General features: G+C 42.8%; 1 protein-coding gene across 1 annotated transcript in view; it reads left to right on the top strand.

The window, feature by feature from the left end:
- Positions 1 to 22,199, top strand: part of LOC123499403 (A disintegrin and metalloproteinase with thrombospondin motifs 6-like) — a 124,498-nt gene that overhangs the window by 74,132 nt on the left and 28,167 nt on the right. The window contains exons 5-9 of the mRNA XM_045247354.1: positions 10,364 to 10,585; positions 12,010 to 12,092; positions 13,079 to 13,200; positions 14,193 to 14,342; positions 16,395 to 16,541. Of these exons, the coding sequence (XP_045103289.1) occupies positions 10,364 to 10,585; positions 12,010 to 12,092; positions 13,079 to 13,200; positions 14,193 to 14,342; positions 16,395 to 16,541 (724 nt within the window). The remainder of the gene's footprint in view (positions 1 to 10,363; positions 10,586 to 12,009; positions 12,093 to 13,078; positions 13,201 to 14,192; positions 14,343 to 16,394; positions 16,542 to 22,199) is intronic.

Here is a 22,199-nt window from a genome sequence, read left to right as displayed (position 1 = left end):
CCCATTAGTTTCTGAAGCTGTAAAATAATCCTCAAATAGTAACCAAACACATTTTCACATTGAGATTTGCATACGATTAGACCATTGTTGTTTTACATTAGGAAGGGTCTATGGAGGTCAGAAGATTAATTGCCAGAGTCTTCACTGTTTTGATCTCAACAAAAGTTTCTAAAACTGTATAGAATCACCAGATAGTAAGCAGAATCAATATGGAAACGCGTCATGGTACTGAAGGGGTTAAGGTATTTTTGCGGTTCCGGTTCTAGATTATTATTAGGAGAAACTGTCTTGAAAACCCGCCTAGTCGTCTCTGTGGTCTTGGAAAACTGTCGAGGTGAGAGAGTAAGGCGTTTCTGAACATAGGAGTAAATCTGATCAGGGTCCGTATTCAGAAACGCTTTGCTCTCTCGCCACGTCTATTTTCCAAGGCCACAGAGATAATTAGCGGAATTTTCAATAATGTAGAAATCTTGTCACTCTGCCTCTAAATCCGTAAAAAAAACACCTTAGGAAACCCGTAACAGTTTTCATAAAGCCTTTTGAAATAACAGAGGCGAATCACGGAAGGGTTTGTGAATACCAGCCCAGGAACCACAGTAGAGAGAGAGAGAGAGAGAGAGAGAGAGAGAGAGAGAGAGAGAGAGAGAGAGAGAGAGAGAGAGAGAGAGAGAGAGAGAGAGAGAGAGAGAGAGAGAGAGAGAGAGAGAGAGAGAGAGAGAGAGAGAGAGAGAGAGAGAGAGAGAGAGAGAGAGAGAGAGAGAGAGAGAGAGAGTCGAAGTGTTCAGGGCATCATTAAACTCTCGATGTATCAACTTCATGCACCTCTTCTTGTGGGTGAATCTATAATGAGCTGCCTGTATCCTCGCCGCCGGTGCTGAGGTGAAAGGGTTGTTAGTCCAGGCCCCGTGTTTGATATTCCCTACAGTGCAGTCACTTTGTCACGCTGGAACAAAGGACACACGCTGCTCAGGGACGGACACAAGGGTGGCGAACGGGCGGGGAGTGTGGCCAACTGGGAATTAGTTTGGTTATCGTGCCTTCACCAGTTTCCTCCTCCTCCTCCTCCTCCTCCTCCTCCTCCTCCTCCTCCTCCTCCTTCTTCTTTTCTTCTTCTTTTTCCTCTTCCTCTTCTACTTTTTTTCTTCTTCTTCTTCTTCTTCTTCTTCTTCTTCTTCTTCTTCTTCTTCTTCTTCTTCTTCTTCTTCTTCTTCTTCTTCTTCCTCCTCCTCCTCCTCCTCCTCCTCCTCCTCCTCCTCCTCCTCCTCCTCCTCCTCCTCCTCCTCCTCCTCCTCCTCCTCCTCCTCCTCCTCCTCTTATTCCTCTTCTTCTTCTTCTTCCTCTTCTTCTTCCTCTTCTTCTTCTTCTTCTTCCTCCTCCTCCTCCTCCTCTTTCTCCATCCCTTCTCTTCTTCTTTCTCCTTCTTGTTCTTCTTCTCCTTCTCCTCCTATTCTTCTATTTCCTCCTCCTCTTCTTCCTCCTCCTCCTCCTCCTCCTCCTCCTCCTCCTCCTCCTCCTCCTCCTCCTCCTCCTTCAACAATTCCTGCCAACATGTCCAAGGTGCCAAACTCCTTTCCTCAAATAGTGGAATATTATCAGCTATATCGACAAGTGTGTATTATCATCTCCTTGCAGTACAAATCCAACATGTTATTCTAAGGACATCTGCATTCCCTAAACGTTTGTCTTTTTTCATTTTATCTCACGTAATGTCACGTTCGTTAAGTTAAGCAAAATATTTTCCTTTTTCTTTACATTCATATCTTAATTTTCTTCTATTTACTCCACACTTAATTGTTCTTACTGCTTTTTCAAGTGGAATCTGTACAGTAAAGGTGATGATTAATAACTGCTAATACTGTTGCTGCTACCACTACTACTACTACCACCACAACAACTAATACGACTCCTACCACTACCACTACCACTACCACCGCCACCATTACTCCTGAGGGTGGAGGTGGTGGTGGGGGAGGTGGCGGACGTAGAGGTGGTTTCAGCTCCTCAGTATTCCCTCCCCCCCTCTGCCCAATCGAACGCCCCACCGCGATATTTTTCTTTTAACATTTTCAAGCCTTTAGTGCAGCACAGATATTGCCGCCCTGCCTCGCCCCGACCCACCCTGTTCCCCCACGACACTCCCACGCCCCTGCCCGCCTGATTGCCGCCCATACTGCTGTGTTTTTTACGTGGGAATTGCGTTGCTGATGCTGTTGGAAAATAGTGACGACCATGATGACGATAAAACAACGACGACAACAGCGACAGTGAAGGAATAATGACGACAACAACAGCAATAACGGGAACAATAACACCAATGACAATAATAATAACAGCAACAACAACAACAACATTAATATATAACAGCAACAACAAAAGCAACAACAGCAGCAGCATCAATAGCAAAAACAACAACAACAACAACAACAACAACAACAACAACAACTCCTACTACTACTACTACTACTACTACTACTATTACTACTACTACTACTACTATAATAATAACGTCAACAGCAACAACAACAACAATAGCAACAACAACAACAACAACAACAACAACAACAACAACAACAACAACAACAACAACAACAACAACAACAACAACAACAACAAATCTTATTACAACCCCATAATTTTACAACTAAAAACAATAATGCACTTATTTTAGGAAGAACAAACACAACGCAGACAATTCTTTCCTATTATCAACTCTCTCTCTCTCTCTCTCTCTCTCTCTCTCTCTCTCTCTCTCTCTCTCTCTCTCTCTATGCACGGGACATCCTTGGGTACACTTCTCAATGAATACTACTTGCAAATTGCTCCCTCTGCCGTACCCGCTCTGACCAAAGGAGTCGCCGCGTGCTGGTTCTTATACCCGCAAACCCGAAAATTTCCGAGAGAGAGAGAGAGAGAGAGAGAGAGAGAGAGAGAGAGAGGTTTATGACACGCAATAACTTCTTCGCAACGTATTAATGAGGTGAAACTAATAAATAAACTGCAAAGAAATTAAGAAATAAAGATAATGAGAAATGGAGAGAGAATATTAGACAGGTGTTGCGTCAGAGAGAGAGAGAGAGAGAGAGAGAGAGAGAGAGAGAGAGAGAGAGAGAGAGAGAGAGAGAGAGAGAGAGAGAGAGAGAGAGAGAGAGAGAGAGAGAGAGAGAGAGAGAGAGAGAGAGAGATATCCCATACACAAACAGATAGACAAACAAAATACGCACACAACAATAAAAAAAAAATGAATAAACACACACACACACACACACACACGCCCGGTAGCTCAGTGGTTAGAGCGCTGGAGTACGTACGGGATGTAAATCGAGGAGTTGTGACCTTGTTGTCCCGGTTTGTGGTGTGTGCCTGGTCTCAGGCCTATCCGAAGATCGGAAATAATGAGCTCTGAGCTCGTTCCGTAGGGTAACGTCTGGCTGTCTCGTCAGAGACTGCAACAGATCAATCAGTGAAACACACACACACACACACACAAGAATAAGAACACTACAACCAAGTACAGTTATTTCACGTAGCTGTCTTTGTGGTTGTATCTGAAGGGTGAAAGAGAAGGAGAGAGGAAGGTGTGGCAGGCAGGGAGGGCAAGGAACACGGCAACGCGAAGGCTAAGGCGCAGAACACAGAGAAGAAACACTAGGGTAGGTTAGCACAATATTCAGAAATGCTTCCCCTTCTCACCGCGACCATTTTTCAAAGACCACAGAGACGAATAGCCGAGTTCTAAAGAGTACTTGTATTGTTGATAATGCAGAAAACTTGCTAACATGTCACTAGAATTACAGAAACGTCTTTAGAAATTTGTGTCACTTCAACTAAAGCCCTTTGAAAATAGTGAAGGTGCGGTGCGGAAGTGTTTCAGAATATGGATTTTTCTTAGTGTCTTAGTGAATGCGTTGTGTGGCACAGGAGATTATAGTTGTAGCTGAGGGAAGGGATTGAAGGACTGAAGGAGAGTTGAATACACTTTGCTCTCTCACCACGACTGTCTCACCACTAAGATCGTCAGTCAGGTTCTGAAGAGCGTTTCGTGAGTTAATAGTGTACAAATCTTAACCCCTTCAATAGTGGGACACATTTCTACCTTCAGATTTGTGTATGATTAAACCATTTTATTGACATTGGGAGACTCTATGGTGGTCAGAAGATAAATGGCCATAGTCTTCATTATTTCAATCCCAACATAAGTTTCTGAATATGTATAAAATCCCCAAATAGTGAGCAGAATGAATATGGAAACGCGTCATGGTGCTCAAGTGGTTAAGCTGTCTCTAGAATCACAGAAGCACATGTAGGAATCAATGTAGCTTCAACTAGAGCCTTTTGAACATATTGAAGGTGAGGTCAAAAGTGTTTCGGTATACGGGTCTATGTTGAAGTGAGGGGCATATGATAACTTTAGTGTGTTTGTTGGTTCAGGGTATGTTAGATTAAGGAGACAGATATGAAGGGGTGAGAGGTAGCAGTGAATGATATGGATGGAAGGGGGAAGTGAAAGAACGAAAGAAAATGGAAGGTACAAAGAAAAAGATGGAAGTGAAGGAAGGAAGGAAGGAAGGAATGATAGAAGGAGGAAGTGAAGGAAGGAAGAAAGGAAAGAAGGAAGGAAAGAAAGAAAGAGACGAAGGAAATTTTGAAGGAAGGGAAGACAAAAGAGAAAAGCAAAAGAAAAAAAGAAAGAAAGGAAGGAAGAAATAAAAATAAAAATATAGAGGGAAGGAAAACAAGAAAGATGGAAGACAAAAAGATATGAAAACAATAACACTGAAAAAATGAAAAAAAGGAATGAAGAAATAAGAAAGAAATCAGAAAGGAAGGAAGGAAAGAAAGAGAAGCAGGAAGGAAAGAAGAATGAAAGGAAAGGAATGCAATTAAAGGACTGAAAGAGATATGGAATGAAGGAAAGAACGGAGGAATTTATGAGAGAGAGAGAGAGAGAGAGAGAGAGAGAGAGAGAGAGAGAGAGAGAGAGAGAGAGAGAGAAGTTTTTCCTCCGTACCAAAACGACCGTAAACTTCTCAACTTTCTCCTCACTTTTGTTTACGTGTGTGTGTGTGTGTGTGTGTGTGTGTGTGTGTGTGTGTGTGTGTGTGTGTGTGTGTGTGTGTGTGTGTGTGTGTGTGTGTGTGTGTGTGTGTGTCCAAAAATAAAGATAAACAAAACCAACCATCATTTAAAGTCCTTCAACACACCGTTCTCTCTCTCTCTCTCTCTCTCTCTCTCTCTCTCTCTCTCTCTCAGTATGCAGTAAGGACTATTTTTAACCCTGATCGCAAGTGTTAACATCCATCCAGCGTACTTAATCTCTCTCTCTCTCTCTCTCTCTCTCTCTCTCTCTCTCTCTCTCTCTCTCTCTCTCTCTCTCTCAGGCATTTGTCTTCATGTTTGTGGTACGTATTAATATATGGCATCCAAATAGCACATATTCTCTCTCTCTCTCTCTCTCTCTCTCTCTCTCTCTCTCTCTCTCTCTCTCTCTCTCTCTCTCTCTCTCTCTTATAGTCTTCATCCTTTTTTTCCTTCCTTTCCTTTCCTTTCATTCCTCCCTCCTGTTTCCTTCCTCCTTCTTTCCTTCCTCCTCTCTCTCTCTCTCTCTCTCTCTCTCTCTCTCTCTCTCTCTCTTGCTTCTATTTCCTCCTTCTTATCTTCCTCCTATCTCCTCCTTCTTATTTTCTTCCTTTCCTCCTCTTTCTTTACAAACGAGAGAGAGAGAGAGAGAGAGAGAGAGAGAGAGAGAGAGAGAGAGAGAGAGAGAGAGAGAGACAGTTCGACCCCTGAGTGTTTGAGTCTGGCACACCGTAGCACTATTTGTTTGCTCACACTGTCTTTCCCGGACGAGAGAGAGAGAGAGAGAGAGAGAGAGAGAGAGAGAGAGGGGTTCATTCACTCTCCGATAGTTCAATATTACCAACATAAGAAACTTACTACCTACATAAAGATGCCTCAATAAATATACATAATTAGAGAAAGCAATGAATGAATTAATTAGTGCGCAGACAGACAGGCGAACAAAATATACGCCGTGACTTTGCGTGTTCGTCTTTTCGGTAGATGAATATTAGTGGTTTGATAAAGCAAGCATTGAATGGACATAGAAAAAAAGAACGAAGTAAACACGAAACAAATAAGATAGTCAGAGAAATGCAGAGAATGAAATAAAGAAGAGAGGATAAATCAAGAAAGACGATAAAGTAAGTGGTTTGATAAAGTAAACATTGAATGGACATAGAAAAAAAAAAAAGATAGTAAACACGAAGTAAATAAGTAAAAGGAAGTGCAGAGAATGAAGTAAATAAGAAGGAGGGGAAATGAGAAAGGGGATACATAAGAAAGAAAGTAAATAAATAAGAAAGAGAGGTAAATAAATAAGAAAGAGGGTAAAGGAATTGGTTTGATAAAGTAAAGAGAGAGAGAGAGAGAGAGAGAGAGAGAGAGAGAGAGAGAGAGAGAGAGAGAGAGAGAGAGAGAGAGAGAGAGAGAGAGAGAGAGAGAGAGAGGAATCGGTTCTCAGTAATCAGTCTTAAGGGAGATTTCAAAACAACAATATTAGACAAATAGAATTAAACAGAGATGCTTTTGTATGGGAGCCGACACTTAAACGCTTCCTAATGGCTTTTTGTAGCTTCACTTATCACATGCACTGTTCTTATATCACAGCGAACAAAATAAATTAATAAATAAGACAAGCTAGCCACAGTACATATATAAAAAAAAAAAATAACTTGTATGGGTTTAAGGAATACGAGGAAAGAAGAGCGTAGAAGACAAACAAACTCTTAAATCTGTCAGTTTGTCACGCCACTCCAGTCACTCAAAACACACGAGCCCAGGCAGACAGGCGCGTCACAACACTGGACAGAAACACAGACAGACACACAGACAGGCAGGGAACACTCATGGGACGGCTGGAGAGAGAGAGAGAGAGAGAGAGAGAGAGAGAGAGAGAGAGAGAGAGAGAGAGAGAGAGAGAGAGAGAGAGAGAGAGAGAGAGAGAGAAACTGACTGACTGACTGACTGACACACACATACACACACACACGGATAGACAGATATATATATACACACACAGACAAGGAAATGACGGACACACAAACTGACGAGAGAGAGAGAGAGAGAGAGAGAGAGAGAGAGAGAGAGAGAGAGAGAGAGAGAGAGAGAGAGAGAGAGAGAGGAGATGGTGGTGATGGTGGTGGTGGGAAGTATCTCTTATCAACATAATTAGAGGCTCACTAAGAACTGGGCAAACAAACCAAGGGAAAAAAATATCCGTCTGCTCGTGCCGCTTCACAGAAGAGAGAGAGAGAGAGAGAGAGAGAGAGAGAGAGAGAGAGAGAGAGAGAGAGAGAAAAAACTTGCATGATACCCACAAACGAACACTAAGCCTAAATTATGACGATAACCTAATACTTGTTTTTGGACAGAGAAGAGGAGGAGAAGAGAAGAGAAGGAGGAGGAGAAAGAGGAGGAAGAGTAAGAGCAACGTCGCATCTTGAAAAATAAAATTGACTGAGAGAAAGTATGAAAAAAAAAAAAAGAAGAGAGAGACGGAAGAAGAGGAGAAGAGGAGGAGGAAGAGGAGTTTGAGTAGGAAGAACATCACGACTATAAAAAATAAAACTGATTGAGAGGAAGTACAAATAAAAGAAGAAGAGGAGAAAGATGGAAGAAGAGGAGGAGAAGAAGAGGAGGAAGAAGAGTAGGAGTAACGTCGCATCTTAAAAAATAAAACTGAGAGAATGTATGAATAAAAAAAGAGAAGAAAAGAAAGATAAAAGAAGAGGAGGAAGAGTCTAAAACCATTGCATCTGTAAAAAATAGAACTGATTGAGAGAATGTATCAATACCAGAGAAAGAGAGAGGGAGAGGGAGAGAGGGGATGACTTGGGGCTTCGAGGGACGTGTAGGAACGAGCAAATAGATGACCAGGGCTTGAATGATAAAGGAGAGGGACAAGAAGGAATTAGAGGGAACACTATGAAGAATGAGAGGGACTGAGAGAGTGGGAGACGGCGGTAAGAGTGGTGCTGGAATAGACGAGTGGTGCTTAGAGAGAGAGAGAGAGAGAGAGAGAGAGAGAGAGAGAGAGAGAGAGAGAGAGAGAGAGAGAGAGAGAGAGAGAGAGAGAGAGAGAGAGAGAGAGAGAGAGAGAGAGAGAGAGAGAGAGAGAGAGAGCACTCATTATCGACATTGCTTACTTGTTTGGGGCATGAGTGCTTAAGAGGAGGAGGAGGAAGAGGAGGAGGAGATGTTCAACATACACACACACACACACACACACACACACACACACACACACACACACACACACACACACACACACACACACACACACACACTAAAAATAAAAAATAAAAAAAGAGATGAGAAAAAAACGTTTTAGAAGCGCAAATGAGTAACGAGAGAGAGAGAGAGAGAGAGAGAGAGAGAGAGAGAGAGAGAGAGAGAGAGAGAGAGAGAAAGGCTATGCAGTAATTACAGTTTTCTTAATAAGGCAGTGACTCGGAGGAAGAAGAGGAGGAAGAGGAGGAGGAAAAGGAGGAGGAGGACGAGGAGGAAGAGAAGAGTGGTAATGAGACAGGAAAATGCAAAGAAAATTAATGTTATTTGGAATTTAAAGGACGCTCCATTAACACACACACAGACAAACACACACACACACACACACACACACACACACACACACACACACACACACACACACACACACACACACACACACACACACACACACACACACACACACACACACACACACACACACACACACACACACACACACACACACACACACACACACACACACACACACACACACACACACACACACACACACACACACACACACACACACACACACACACACACACACACACACACACACACACACACACACACACACACACACACACACACACACAAAAACACACACACAGACAACACACACACACACACACACACAGACAAACACACACACACACACACACACACACACACACACACACACACACACACACACACACACACAAACACACAGTATATCAACCGCCAATTCACTAGTCCATGATATACACTATACTAAAATACCAATATGAAACAAAAAAAATGCATAAACTTATACACACACAATAAAAGCGATTTATTTGCGCTCCAATAAAGCAAAAATACTAAACTGGCACACACACACACACACACACACACACACACAGTGGTTAGAGCGCTGGCTTCACAAGCCAGAGGACCGGGGTTCGATTCCCCGGCCGGGTGGAGATATTTGGGTGTGTCTCCTTTAACGTATAGCCCCTGTTCACCTAGCAGTGAGTAGGTACGAGATGTAAATCGAGGAGTTGTGACCTTGTTGTCCCGGTGTGTGGTGTGTGCCTGGTCTCAGGCCTATCCGAAGATCGGAAATAATGAGCTCTGAGCTCGTTCCGTAGGGTAACGTCTGGCTGTCTCGTCAGAGACTGCAGCAGATCAAACGGTGAAACAGGAGATAAAAAGGATAACTCACACGACCTTTAAGGGAACTGGCAACCAAGTGTCCCGTTTTCTTAATTTTTTGTTGCCCTTGGCAAGTTGCTCCTCTTGCATAGAAAAAAGGAAAAGAAGAGGAACAGAGAGAGAAAAAAGAGAGGCAGGAAAGAAAAACAAAAGGAAGAAAGGAGAAAAAGAAGGAAGGAACGAAGGAGAGAAGGATGAAGGGAAGGAAGGAAGGAAGGAAGGAAGGAAGGAAGGAATATGAAAATTATACGGAGAGAGAGAGAGAGAGAGAGAGAGAGAGAGAGAGAGAGAGAGAGAGAGAGAGAGAATGGAAACTAAAGTGAGTCATAAATCTTCCCAGCACAAGTTCAATATGTTTACTTGACTAGAATAATCGTCACCAGCGCCTCTTCCTCGCCCAGCGCCTCCCTCCCTCCCTCCCTCTTCTCGTGTCTTCATCTCCTCCTGACGAATGATGGACTTGGGACGCATAATGACATCAAATTTTGGGTATTAATGTGAATTTCTATGATGGATTGTCGAAGAGGTATGGAGGAGGAGGAGGAGGAGGAGGAGGAAAGACATAATTACCTCCTGAAAGTGTGAAAAATTTACCTTATAACATCACTGATATCCTTGTAAACAAACCTCCCTCCTTTTCTCTCTCTCTCTCTCTCTCTCTCTCTCTCTCTCTCTCATTGATACACAGAATACCTTTGAATAAACTTGGGCTTTTATGGGTTAAAGGAAGTATTTTGGTTATCTCCTTTCTTAAAAACCCACCCAAATGTCATCCATCCCCTCTCTCTCTCTCTCTCTCTCTCTCTCTCTCTCTCTCTCTCTCTCTCTCAACCCGTAACCTCTTTTCTATTCTCAGATTCCTACGAGCGTGCCATTCAAGCCCGTTCCGAGTGGGAGGCCGAGCAGGAGAAGACAGAGAGCAGTGAGGCGAGGCGAAGAAGGCGGCGGCGGAGGAAGAGAAGTGTGAGCCTGGAGAGAAATGTGGAGGTGACGGTGGTGGCGGACAAGAAGATGGTGGACTACTACTCAAACGAAGATCTGACAACTTACATCCTCACCGTCATGAATATGGTGAGTGGCAGGGTAACTGGGGGGCAGAGTGAGGGTGACGGAGGCACTGCAGCAGGGACGCCATCGCTGTATCTCGTCACTGTCTGAGGAATAACACAACAGATGCGCGTTAGGAATTATGAATGTGTTAGTGAAAGGTTCCACAGTCGCGTCTTTTTCGTTTAGAAGCGTACCAAAAACAGAACTGGTAGTGTTGTGGTGCGTATTCTGAAACGCTTTGTTCTCTCACCGCGACTATTTTCCATGGTCACAGAAGCAATTAAAGGAGTTTTCAAGAGTGTTTTTCTGGTTAATGAGGTAGAAATGTTGTCAATCTGCTTCTAGAATCGTAAAGACACCTTAACAATCTCGTCTAAACTTGGATAAAGCCTTTAGAAATAATGGAAGTGAAGCACAAAAGTGTTTGAGAATAAGAGGTACAGTAGCGGGCTATGGGTGGAGGGAGGGGTTGGTGGCTCGTGCACTGTAACACTACTAGGCTGTAATGTGTATTCGCTTTGAAATGTTTCGTGTTTCACTGCTACTGCTGTTACTGCTAATAGAAGAATGCATACTGTATCATGCTATCCTTCACTGGCATTCATTTAGTCCAGCAGTACTATAATAAGACATATTTCCCAAGCCCCATGAGCACAATGCCTCCTCTACGCGCGGGTCGGGGTTTCAAAGTTCGGTCACGTGATTGCAATGTTTGAGGACGGACTGAGCACTGAGCAGGCTGTACACATACACAAACACACAGGCATTCCACGCCAGAACACTGCACCGCCTTGTGACTGTTATATCCACACCAAACACTACTACCAAAACAACGCCACTCACTTATCACGCACATCACCGAGGCATCTGCTGTAATCGCTCTCGGCCACGAGCAACAGTGCCACTCACACCAGCACACGCCGCCACTATGTTCTTGTACTGTAGACGGCATGTCCTCATTTCTCAGTGTCGCCCATTGATGCATTATGACGGTGACTGTAATGTAAAGTCACCTGTAAAGAAAACAGTAATAATGACAGGAATGCAGGTAACTTACGAGGAGCCTGAGGTGAACGTGTCCCACAATGTAAATAAGCTGCGCCGAGTGACGCAACATGGCGCCAGCGAGAGTACTGGCGCAGCAATTTAAAGTTATGACAGTCCCGCCTGCCAGTCAAATTTATCATTGTGGTGGTTAATCTTCTTCCTTGTATTCAATGTTCTATTACATCTAGCATGAGATTCTAAAGTTATGACGAAAGCTGCGTACCACACGAATACCGAGACCAATCAGCGAGTGAGGTGCCAGCTGTGGTAGTTTTTATGTTCCTGTGTCTAATCACATTACCTGAATATAACTAAGAATGTCACCTGTGTGAGGCCAAGCGGGGAGTTGACACATTCTGACAGGGGCATTACAGGGGCCGCCTTGTCATTCTTCCAGGTCTCCAGTGTGTTTCCATGACGCGAGCATCGGCAACGCTGTCAACATCTACGTGGTGAGGATCATCTTGCTGGAGGACGACCAGCATGAGGTGAGTTCCCTGCTTATCCCAGGCCAGCTCACCCTTCCAGTGGACCTTTTCCCTTTCATCGCTTACCCTCGGCATCTTTTTTTTCTCATCAATATTTTCCTAACAGATTTTTCCCTTAAGTTTTATTCCACTGGCGATTTTCCCCACAGAATATTTTCCTTTAGCCATTTTTTCCTTTACCATTCTTCTTCCAGTCAATATTCTCTCCATTATTATATATTTTTCAATCTATTCCAGCCCAACCTTTCCTAACTAACTTAACCTAACTTAGAAGTGGTTGACACGCTTACTTTAACACCATAACACAATGCTAGCGAAATCAAAGACGAAAGAATGGCCACAGAGGAATATTTTCAGACGTGGGTGATGTGTCAGAGGGATGGGAAGTGTCCAGAGAGGGAATAAAATAGTGTCCTATCTACCACACGACCGCATTGTGTCCTGTCCACCCCTATCTCACATCTACCTTTCCTTACTCTCTTTGTCTCATCCCCTTAACCCCTTCAGTACCATGACGCGTTTCCATATTCATTCTGCTTACTGTTTGATGATTTTATACATCTTCAGAAACTTATCTGGGGGGATTAAAATGGTGAAGACTGTGGCCATCATTAATCTTCTGACCTCCATAGACTCTTCCTTATGTAAATGAATTGGTCTAATCGTACATAAATCTCAAGGTAAAAATATGACCCAGTACTGAAGGGGTTAAATTGTTCTAGTTAGTGTGATTTAGTGTACCCTTTACTCCCAGGTCCTCCCGTCACGTCACAATGTATCCTTTAGTCCTGCTTCGCCTCGTATCTCTTCTGTTCCCTCCTCTCCTTTGTCTGATCTTCCTCCACGTCACCAGCAGGTTCTTGTCTCTCTTGCCTATCTGTCTGTACCTGTCCCATTGTGTTGCTTGGCTGTCGTCACCAGAGAAAGGGAGGGTGGCTAGAGGGTGCAGGGATAGACTGAGCAACCATCTCTCTCTCCTCCGTCAGGCCCTTGAGATCAACCACAACGCAGATGACACCCTCAGGAGCTTCTGTCAGTGGCAACAGATGATCAACCCAGGGAACGAGACGCATCCACACCACCATGACGTGGCTGTCCTCCTCACCAGGTAACTCCACTCAGTGACTTGCTGCTACATCCACCTCACTCCATCTCGCTCCACCTCCTCTCATCCTCACTGCACTTAACCCCTTCAGTATCATGACGCGTTTTCATATTCCTTCTGGTTACTATTTGGTGGTTTTACTCAGCTTCAGAAACCCATGTGGGGGATTAAAATAGTAAAGACTGTGACTGTTAATCTTCTGACCTCCATAGACCCTAATGTCAATGAAATGTTCTAATCGTACACAAATCTCAAGGTAAAAATGTGTCCTAGTGCTGAAGGGGTTAACGCTATCATCACTCACTGTTACTTTTTTCCACACTCCAGCACTAGTTCTTCCACCACGCTCCACCGCCACCTCCTACCCATGTTCCTTCCTCTCCACTATTGTTTCATTATTTTTTTTATCTGTTACGCCGCTATTTTATATGTATTTCTTGTTCTCTATTCGCCACCATTTTTTTTTTTTCGTGTCTATCATCATATTAACCTTTATTTTCTTACTTTACTCACTTTTTTCCTGTTTGTTTCTTTTCCGTGTGTGTTCATCTTTTTTTTTTTTCTGCTACGCCTCTATTTCAAATGTATTTCTTGTTTTCTCTTCTCTACCAATGTTTTGTTTTCGTATCCATCATCATATTCATCTTTATTTTCTTACTTTACTCATTTTTTCCTATCGGTTTCGTTTCCTTGTGTGTTCATCAGTTTTCTCTCTGCTACGTCACTGTTCTATATATATTACTTGTTCTCTATTATCCGTCACTTTTTTTTTCGTATCCATCATCATATTAACCTTATTTCCTTACTTTACACTTTTTTCTTGTGTGTTTTTCAATTTTCTCTCTGCTACTATTCTTTACATATTTCCTGTTCTCCATTCATCTTCTCTCTCATATCACCTTCCACCACTAATATTGTTTCTTTCTTCGTTTTCCTTCCTTCTGTCAATGGATGTGGTCTGCTTGCTAGCCCTCACCTGTGCTGTCCCTCTCCAGGTACAACATATGCAGCCGTGTCTCGGACTGGTGTGCCACGCTTGGAGTGTCGGAGATAGCAGGCATGTGTCAGCCGCTTCGTTCGTGCAATGTCAACGAAGACACGGGTTTGCAAATATCCTACACCATCGCCCACGAGCTCGGTCACAAGTAAGTATTTTGTGACCTGGTGGATTTGACAGTGTTGGATATATTTGTGAGTTTGCAACTTTTGTCTTCCCATTCAAGTGTCTTTTCCTGTAAATCTTTAAAACTGTTTTCTTTCTTGCTTTAATATAAAAAGTGTTCAAATCTTTTCTCTTCTATCCTACGTACATATTTTAAAACACATTTAATTTAACCCACAATTCACGCGTGTATTTTTTGCTTCCCCTTACTACTCTCTATCGTAAACAGATGTCTCTCTCTTATCACCTGGTGTTTGCATTGATAGGTCTGTCGTACACTGTGCAGCGACTAACCTCTGCTACGTTTGCCTACTCCTCTGTCTGCTCTTTGCATAGATTGATCTTTAAACTTGTTAATTCTGTCTCTAAGTAACGATATGCAAAGACGTGATCTGCGAATCTAGCTCAACCAATAGTGTAGCGGATATAGCACAAGTGGCTTACATCACCGTCCATGTCGTAAGGTCACACTTTTAATGAACAATGGCATTGCTTACTTTGATTCTTCCCTTTGATGTCCTTTTGTTATTTCATCAAACAATTTACAGAGACTTTTGGTGTGTTAGCCTCTCTGAACGAGTCTGTGTATATATCAACATGAAACAAACATATTTGAAATTTTCAGCGCACACAGAGGCATATTGTCTGCGACTGTTAACCCAAAGATGAAATATGAATGGTAGAACAACTGTACTAATGTCACCCTCCATAAAATGCAGTTCAGGCCAGAAGTGACGCCAGGGACTGCAAAACAATTTCCCGATGGCGACACACACCGTGATTCGAATGGAAAGAGTAAAGAGTAATAGAACAGCGTTCGTGACTCAAATCTGTTATCATCTGTGACTGAACCTGCACGTTGTTTAGATCAATGCCAATAGCTAAAATGAATGAAACAATACCAAATCATCAGGTTGCAGACAGATTTCATTATTTTATTATCATTTGTCTATTATTTCGGAAGTTTGGAGCACAAACTGGTCCACCTGTGTCTAAATGTTCGCTTTATCTATCCCAGTGATCATACACATGCTAACTTCTCTGACAAACTCTGGAACACCCTACCTGCTTCTGTATTTCCAACTTCCCATGGCTTCATTTTAAAAGGGAGGTTTCAAGACATATATCCCCCCCCTTTTTGTTTTTGGCTAACTCTTTCGGACCTGCAAGGGGACTGGCAACTTAGTGAGTCTTTTTTTCGTTTTATGTTGCCCTTGCTCAGTTTTCCCCTCTTACAGAAAAAAAATACTAGTGATTCAGTTACGCATGGATAAGCTTATCCTTTTAAATGTGCTAAGTCAGCCTAGGATAACTAATGCTGATGATGATAATGATTACGATACTAACAACAACAACACGTAGAACTTTACACCACAAGACCACAGACAGACTCAACATCCACAAGACAACAACAACAACTCGAACACTGAAGTAGACGCAACCAAACAAGCTCGTATGTCACAGCTTGGCCAGAATAATGAAGCGTAAAGTAACCCCGTGAAAAACTCGAACACCAGGCCACGTAATGAACAGCTGCATAGTGTGACGTCATCTCTTGTTATGGTTCCGTCACCCGCACGTCACCATCACCGTCACGGCAACTCACTTTGTACTCAGCCTCTCCACCTCACCACTCCACCCACTCCACTCCACTCAGCCTTCCACTCATGCCCCTTGATTCCTCCTCCCCATCACTCAGTTCCACCTCCTCTCTTCTCCCCCTCCTCCTCCTCCACTTCCCTCCTCCCTCCTCCCTCCATGCAGCGTTTATACTGCAGAGTAAACACAACAATGATGCTAAATGTTCTCTCTCTCTCTCTCTCTCTCTCTCTCTCTCTCTCTCTCTGTGTGTGTGTGTGTGTTTTAATCTATATGTCTATATTTCTATCAATCAATCAATCTATTTGTCTATCTATCTATCTATCCATATATCTATCTATCCATCAATCTATCTATCTTTTCATCCACTATCTATCTCCCTAGCTATCTGTTTACCTATCTACTTATCTAACTCCATCGCTTTCCTCCCTCATAGTTTCGGCATGAACCACGACGGGCCTCAGAACGGTTGTGAGGTGCAGCACGGGACAAGCCAGCACGTGATGTCCCCGCACCTCACCAACGACGCCAAGATGATCACGTGGTCCAACTGCAGCCGGAAAGAAATCACGCACTTCTTAGAGTGAGTAGCCGTATAACATTGACTTCCTCTCCAATGTTGTTTTATTTCTAAGTCTTCTCTTCTTACTACCTCACCTCCTTTTCTTTATTCGTTATGCATTTCTTTTGTCGATAAACCATCACAGGCAATTTCAAAAGGGTCCAGTGTAAGTTAGCGAGTTATTTCAGCTGTTTGTTTTTATGATTCTAGAAAGAGTTTAATCTATTCAATACCATGACGTGTTTTCATATTCACTCTTTGACGATTTTATACAGCTTCAGAAACTAATGTCGGGGTTAAGATAGTGAAGACTGGCCATTAATCTTCTGACCTTCATAGACCCTTCCTAATGTCAACAAAATCGTCTAATTATACCCAAAACTCGAGGTAAAGATGTGTCCTGTTACTGAAGAGGTTAACGAAGATTTTGCATCAATAATAGGAAGAAAACATCCATGATAAGCTGACAGACTTTCCATGCCGTCCTTGAGAACAGATGGGGGAATAAAGGGACATAGGAATCGTGAAGGGAAGAATGCTGGGAACTCCACCAACACACACACACACACACACACACACACACTCTCACTCTCTCTCTCTCTCTCTCTCTCTCTCTCTCTCTCTCTCTCTCTCTCTCTCTCTCTCTCTCTCTCTCTCTTGACCTTGAGAGAATGTCATTTCCCTACCTGGTCGTTCTCACCTGCTCGCCTCGTCTTGCCTTGGCTGAAATGTTGTGAAATGTTGATGAGTGGGTTAGCCAGCGGGAGAGAGAGAGAGAGAGAGAGAGTGTGTGTCTTTCCCTCTATCTATCTGTCTGTCTTTCTGTACACTCATAAACACAGAAAAACAAAACATATATAGATTCCAAAGCCGGAACAGATGTAGCCCCTAAATCAACACGGGTCGAGGGTCAGAGGGGGTGTTTGCACGTGACCCTGGGATAAGTGACCTCTCCAGTTACAACCGCGGCCTTGGGGAGGTGTGAGTGAGGCGCTAAACACCGTGTTTACGTCCTGCCTCAGCCACAGGTGCTTCATCTTCCCCGAACATCCTCCTTCCTCCTGCCAGACTCTATTCAGTGGAGAGTGGCTGCGTGAGCTTGTCTTCAGAAATGCGCACACACTTGGGATTTATTATAGATCATGTGAAAGGGAATATACACGTACAAACATCTTAACACAAGGAGAGATAAAGGAAAACGTGGGAGCAGAGTGATGAATAGTTCTTGCTCTTGATTTATTATTTATTACACATAGGCAGTACATGAATAGACATGCACAGATAAATTGACAAACATATGGATAGATAGATAGATAAAATGAATAGATATATAGAAAGATAAATATATAGATAGATATATAGATAGATAGGTGACTGATTCTGCATTTCCATTTACCTATGAACTTAATAAATTTAGGAGAGAGGTTTCAAAACATTTATCCCATTCTTTTTGGCTAAGGTTCGTATTCAGAAAAGCTTTGCTCTCTCACCACGAATATTTTCCAAGGCCACAGGGATGATTAGCGATGTTTTCAAGAGCATTTCTCCAGTTAGAAATGTAGAAATCTTGTCATTCTGCCTCTAGAACCATAAAAACACCTTAAAACTCGTGTAAATTTAGATAAAGCCCCTTGAAACAGTGGGGGTGAAGCACAGAAGTGTTTAAAATCATGAGCCTAACTCTTGACACTGTTTGAGGACCATTACTTCATTGGGGCTTTTTTTTTATAATAGTTTTCATTCCCCTTGGCCTGTTTTCCCTTTTTACATAAAAAAGGAAAAGATAGATAATGGCCTCACCTCTATCAACACACACACAGGTGACTAGGAGGTGCAAAGAGGCGCACAGTGATAGTGGTTATGGCCCCTGCGGTAACTAGACGTGAGGAAGGAGGATTAGGGAAGGAAGGAGAGGAGTGAAATGCCATTGAGAAAGAGGGAGGGACAGGGAGTGTAGGGATTAAGGGTGTGGAGGAAAGATGAAGGAGGGAATGGTTATGGGAAAGAAAGAGAGAGAGGGGGGGGCGGGAGGTACGGTGTAAAGAATTAAAAGAAAACAAGGAAGTATTGAAGAAAAAATTGAATAAACAGAAAAAAACGTGATAATTGTGAAGGTAAAAGAAACTCACTTGTCTTCTTTTCTTTTCTTCCTGGATAGATATAGATAGCTAGAGATAGATAGGTAGGTAGGTAGATAGATAAACAATAGATCGATATATAGATAAATAGATAGATAAACAAATAGATAGATAAATAAACAAATAAATAGATACATAGATAGATAGATAGACAGATAGATAGATAGATAGATAGATAGATAAACAAATAGATAGATAAACAAATAGATAGATAGATGATTAACCCTTTCAGTACCATGAAGCGTTTTATATCCATTCTGCTTATTATTTGGTGATTTTATAAAACTTCAAAAACTTATGTGAAGATTAAGATAGTGAAGACTCCGGCCATTAATCTTCTGACCTCCATAGACCCTTCCTAATGTAAAATAAAACCACCTAATCTTACCCAAAACTCAAGGTAAACATGCATCCCAGTACTGAAGGGATTAAAGAAAAAAAGGTAATTAAGACTGTGCTTTTTCTCCACCAGTCACCATTACCAACGTCTCTTGTATCCATCAGTAAGGATAATCCCTCGTCTTGGTGCCCTGCTCATACGCACACCGCACACCGCCCCTCCACACACACCCCACACCCCAAGCCTATCCATTCACCCCGCCAACAACTGTGCTTTCTATTCGCCGTATCACCACCACCACCACCACCACCACCACTGGCACCACCTGTCATATCCAACAACAAGTCTCTCTCTGTCCACTCGTCCCCTTAAAGTATTTTCTCTGCCTGCACATTCCTCTATGATATCATCTATTAAATGTTGATTGATATTTGCTTATTTATTTGTTGCTATCTTTTCATCTCCCTGTTTTTTTTTTTTCCTTCTCATCCATTTTATTTGATACTGTTATTCTCGTACTCAAGTCATCTAATACTTTTTCTTGCATGCAAACTATTTATTTTCACCCATGTAAACTGTTTAACGTCCTCACTATCACACCTCTTCTACTTTCTTTTATTTCTCCCCCTTTCAAGCAAGCTACTTAATTACTGTTATTACTGTTATTCGTCATGGTCTGATATTTTTCTTCTTGCAAGCAAAACCATTTATTTTCCTCCAGGTAAACTGTTTAACGTCCGCACCATCACACCTCTTCTACTTCTTTTATTTCTCTCCTTTTACAAGCAAGCTACTTAACATCTTTCCCTCCACGCAAGCTGTTTAGTTTCTTTATTCCTTCAAGCAAACTGTTACATATCTTAGCCAACTATCCCTTCTGCTTCCCCCATCATCTGCCATTTCTCCATATCCCGTTTAGTATGCATTTTTCATCTTCCTTGTTTACCCTCGTCTCTCTCTCTCTCTCTCTCTCTCTCTCTCTCTCTCTCTCTCTCTCTCTCTCTCTCTCTCTCTCTCTCTCTCTCTCTCTCTCTCTCTCTACCATCCACCAAACCTCACTACCATCCTATTTCCTCCCTCACCACTTTCCCTCATTCACCATCTCAACGTTTAAAGGTCGAGGGAAGGAAACTCTTAACCTTGTCACTGCAGCGAGGGACACCAGAGGGCGTACATCCGCTCCGCTTCCTGAATGAAGAAAGATCACGCACTTCAGAATTTCCACGCAGCTGATAACACACTGCGGCTGAGATAAAAGACTAAAGTAATGCGTGTTTCGAAAGGCGCGGGGTGAGCTGAGGAAGACATGGGGTTATGAAATTTAAAGGCCAGTATTTGTAAACGCTCTGCTCTCTCACTACCACTATTTTGAAAGGTTATAGAGATATTTAGAAGAGCTTTTCTTAGTGTTTCTCGTGTTGATGTTCTAGAAAGCTCACCTATTTGTCTCTAGAACCATAAGAACTAACTTAACCCCTTCAGTACCATCTCGCGTTTTCATATTCATTCTGCTTACTATTTAACGATTTTACACGACTTCAGAAACTTATGTGGGGGATTAAAACAGTAAAAATTCTGGCCATTAATCTTTTGACCTCCATAGACCTTTCCTAATGCAAAAAAAAAATCGTCTAATCATAACAGAAAATCACGGTAAAAATGCGTCTCAGTAATGAAGGGGTTAAAACACACTGTGACGTCAATTAGAGACTGAGAATATAGCGGTGATGCAAGCAGAAGTGTTTCAGAATAGAGATTCATGGTGTGGTGAGAAAATAAGCAGATTAATGGACTGTGAAGGGAAGGCATGTCAGGGTGAGCGGTGAGTGGTGAATGGTGAGGTCAGTGCTAAGCAGGAAGGAACGAAGGTAATAAGGTGATAGGTCAGGAAGAAAAAAAAAAAAAAAAATGAGGCAAAGAAAATCAACAATGACGAGAAAAGTAAGCGAGAGTAAGGAAATAAGAGAAGAATGAGAAAATGTAAAGAGGATTTAGCTAACTCATCACAACCTAAGCTCGTGTATCAGCATAACATTTGATGAGCTGCAGGGGAAAGAGAAGTGGAGGACGCAGAAACAGAGAGAGAGGCAGGAGGAATAGAGATGGAGGGAGTAAAGGAATGAAGGTTAATAAAGGAAAGGACAATGAGAAGCAGGTGAGGGCAGTATAAAGAACACAGTGCGAAGGATAAAGATGTAAAAGTGAAGCGGAGAGACGGACAAATGAAACATGAGGAGAGAAAACATGAAGGAAGAAAATGCAAAGATGAAAATGAAACTTGGCCTAACGAAACATGAGGAACAAATATAAAGGAAAAAACATACAAAGAGAAAAATAGAGACGAAGTAAAATAAGGAAAAAATAAAGAAACGAAATGCAAAGAGAGAGAGAGAGAGGGAACAAGAGAAGGATAAAGTGTGAGGAGTGAAAGGAGGAGGAGGGACGAGGGAGGAGTGGAAAGTGTAGGAAACGTTAAGGGTGGGAGTGAGGGCGTGAGCGGGCATGAATGAGGGAGGCAGGGCGTGATGTGGGTGGCGGCTGACGGTGCTGACACGACACAGGGAACAGCACGTGGAGGAGGAGGAGGAGGAGGAGGAGGAGGAGGAGGAGGAGTGCCCATTTGGAAGTCTCAGTCATCAGCGACACAACAGGAAGATCACGAAGGCTTCCTAAACCTCTCTCTCTCTCTCTCTCTCTCTCTCTCTCTCTCTCTCTCTCTCTCTCTCTCTCTCTCTCTCTCTACCTTGTTCTGCCGTAGGTGGTCCCCGCGGCGACTGTCCTCCTTCCGCCCTCACACACACACACACACACACACACACACACACACACACACACACACACACACACACACACACACACACACACACTCACACTCACACGCTGGCGCCCCATCTCAAGGCCACAACACCCCCTCCACCCCACCACGACCCCCACAAACCCCCGGTACTCGTGTAATTTATAGCTTCTCTTTAGTTGATAGCATCCTTCTGGTCAGCCCCGCACCATCCTCACCATCTTTTTAGTTAACTCTTTACAGCTTATCTTCTAGTCAGGTTTACAGCCAACCCTTCCCTCTGTTTTACGGTGTGTGTGTTTAGGTACCTTTACAGCTTCCTCGGTCAAGTTTATGTCTCGCCTCTGATACGCAAAAGATATATATAAATGTGTAGTTCATCTCGTAAAACTAGTTAACATTCCTTT

The sequence above is a fragment of the Portunus trituberculatus genome, chromosome 49, assembly GCF_017591435.1.
Source record: "Portunus trituberculatus isolate SZX2019 chromosome 49, ASM1759143v1, whole genome shotgun sequence".
Classification (NCBI taxonomy): domain Eukaryota; kingdom Metazoa; phylum Arthropoda; class Malacostraca; order Decapoda; family Portunidae; genus Portunus; species Portunus trituberculatus.
This window is presented reverse-complemented; position numbering and strand designations above follow the sequence as displayed.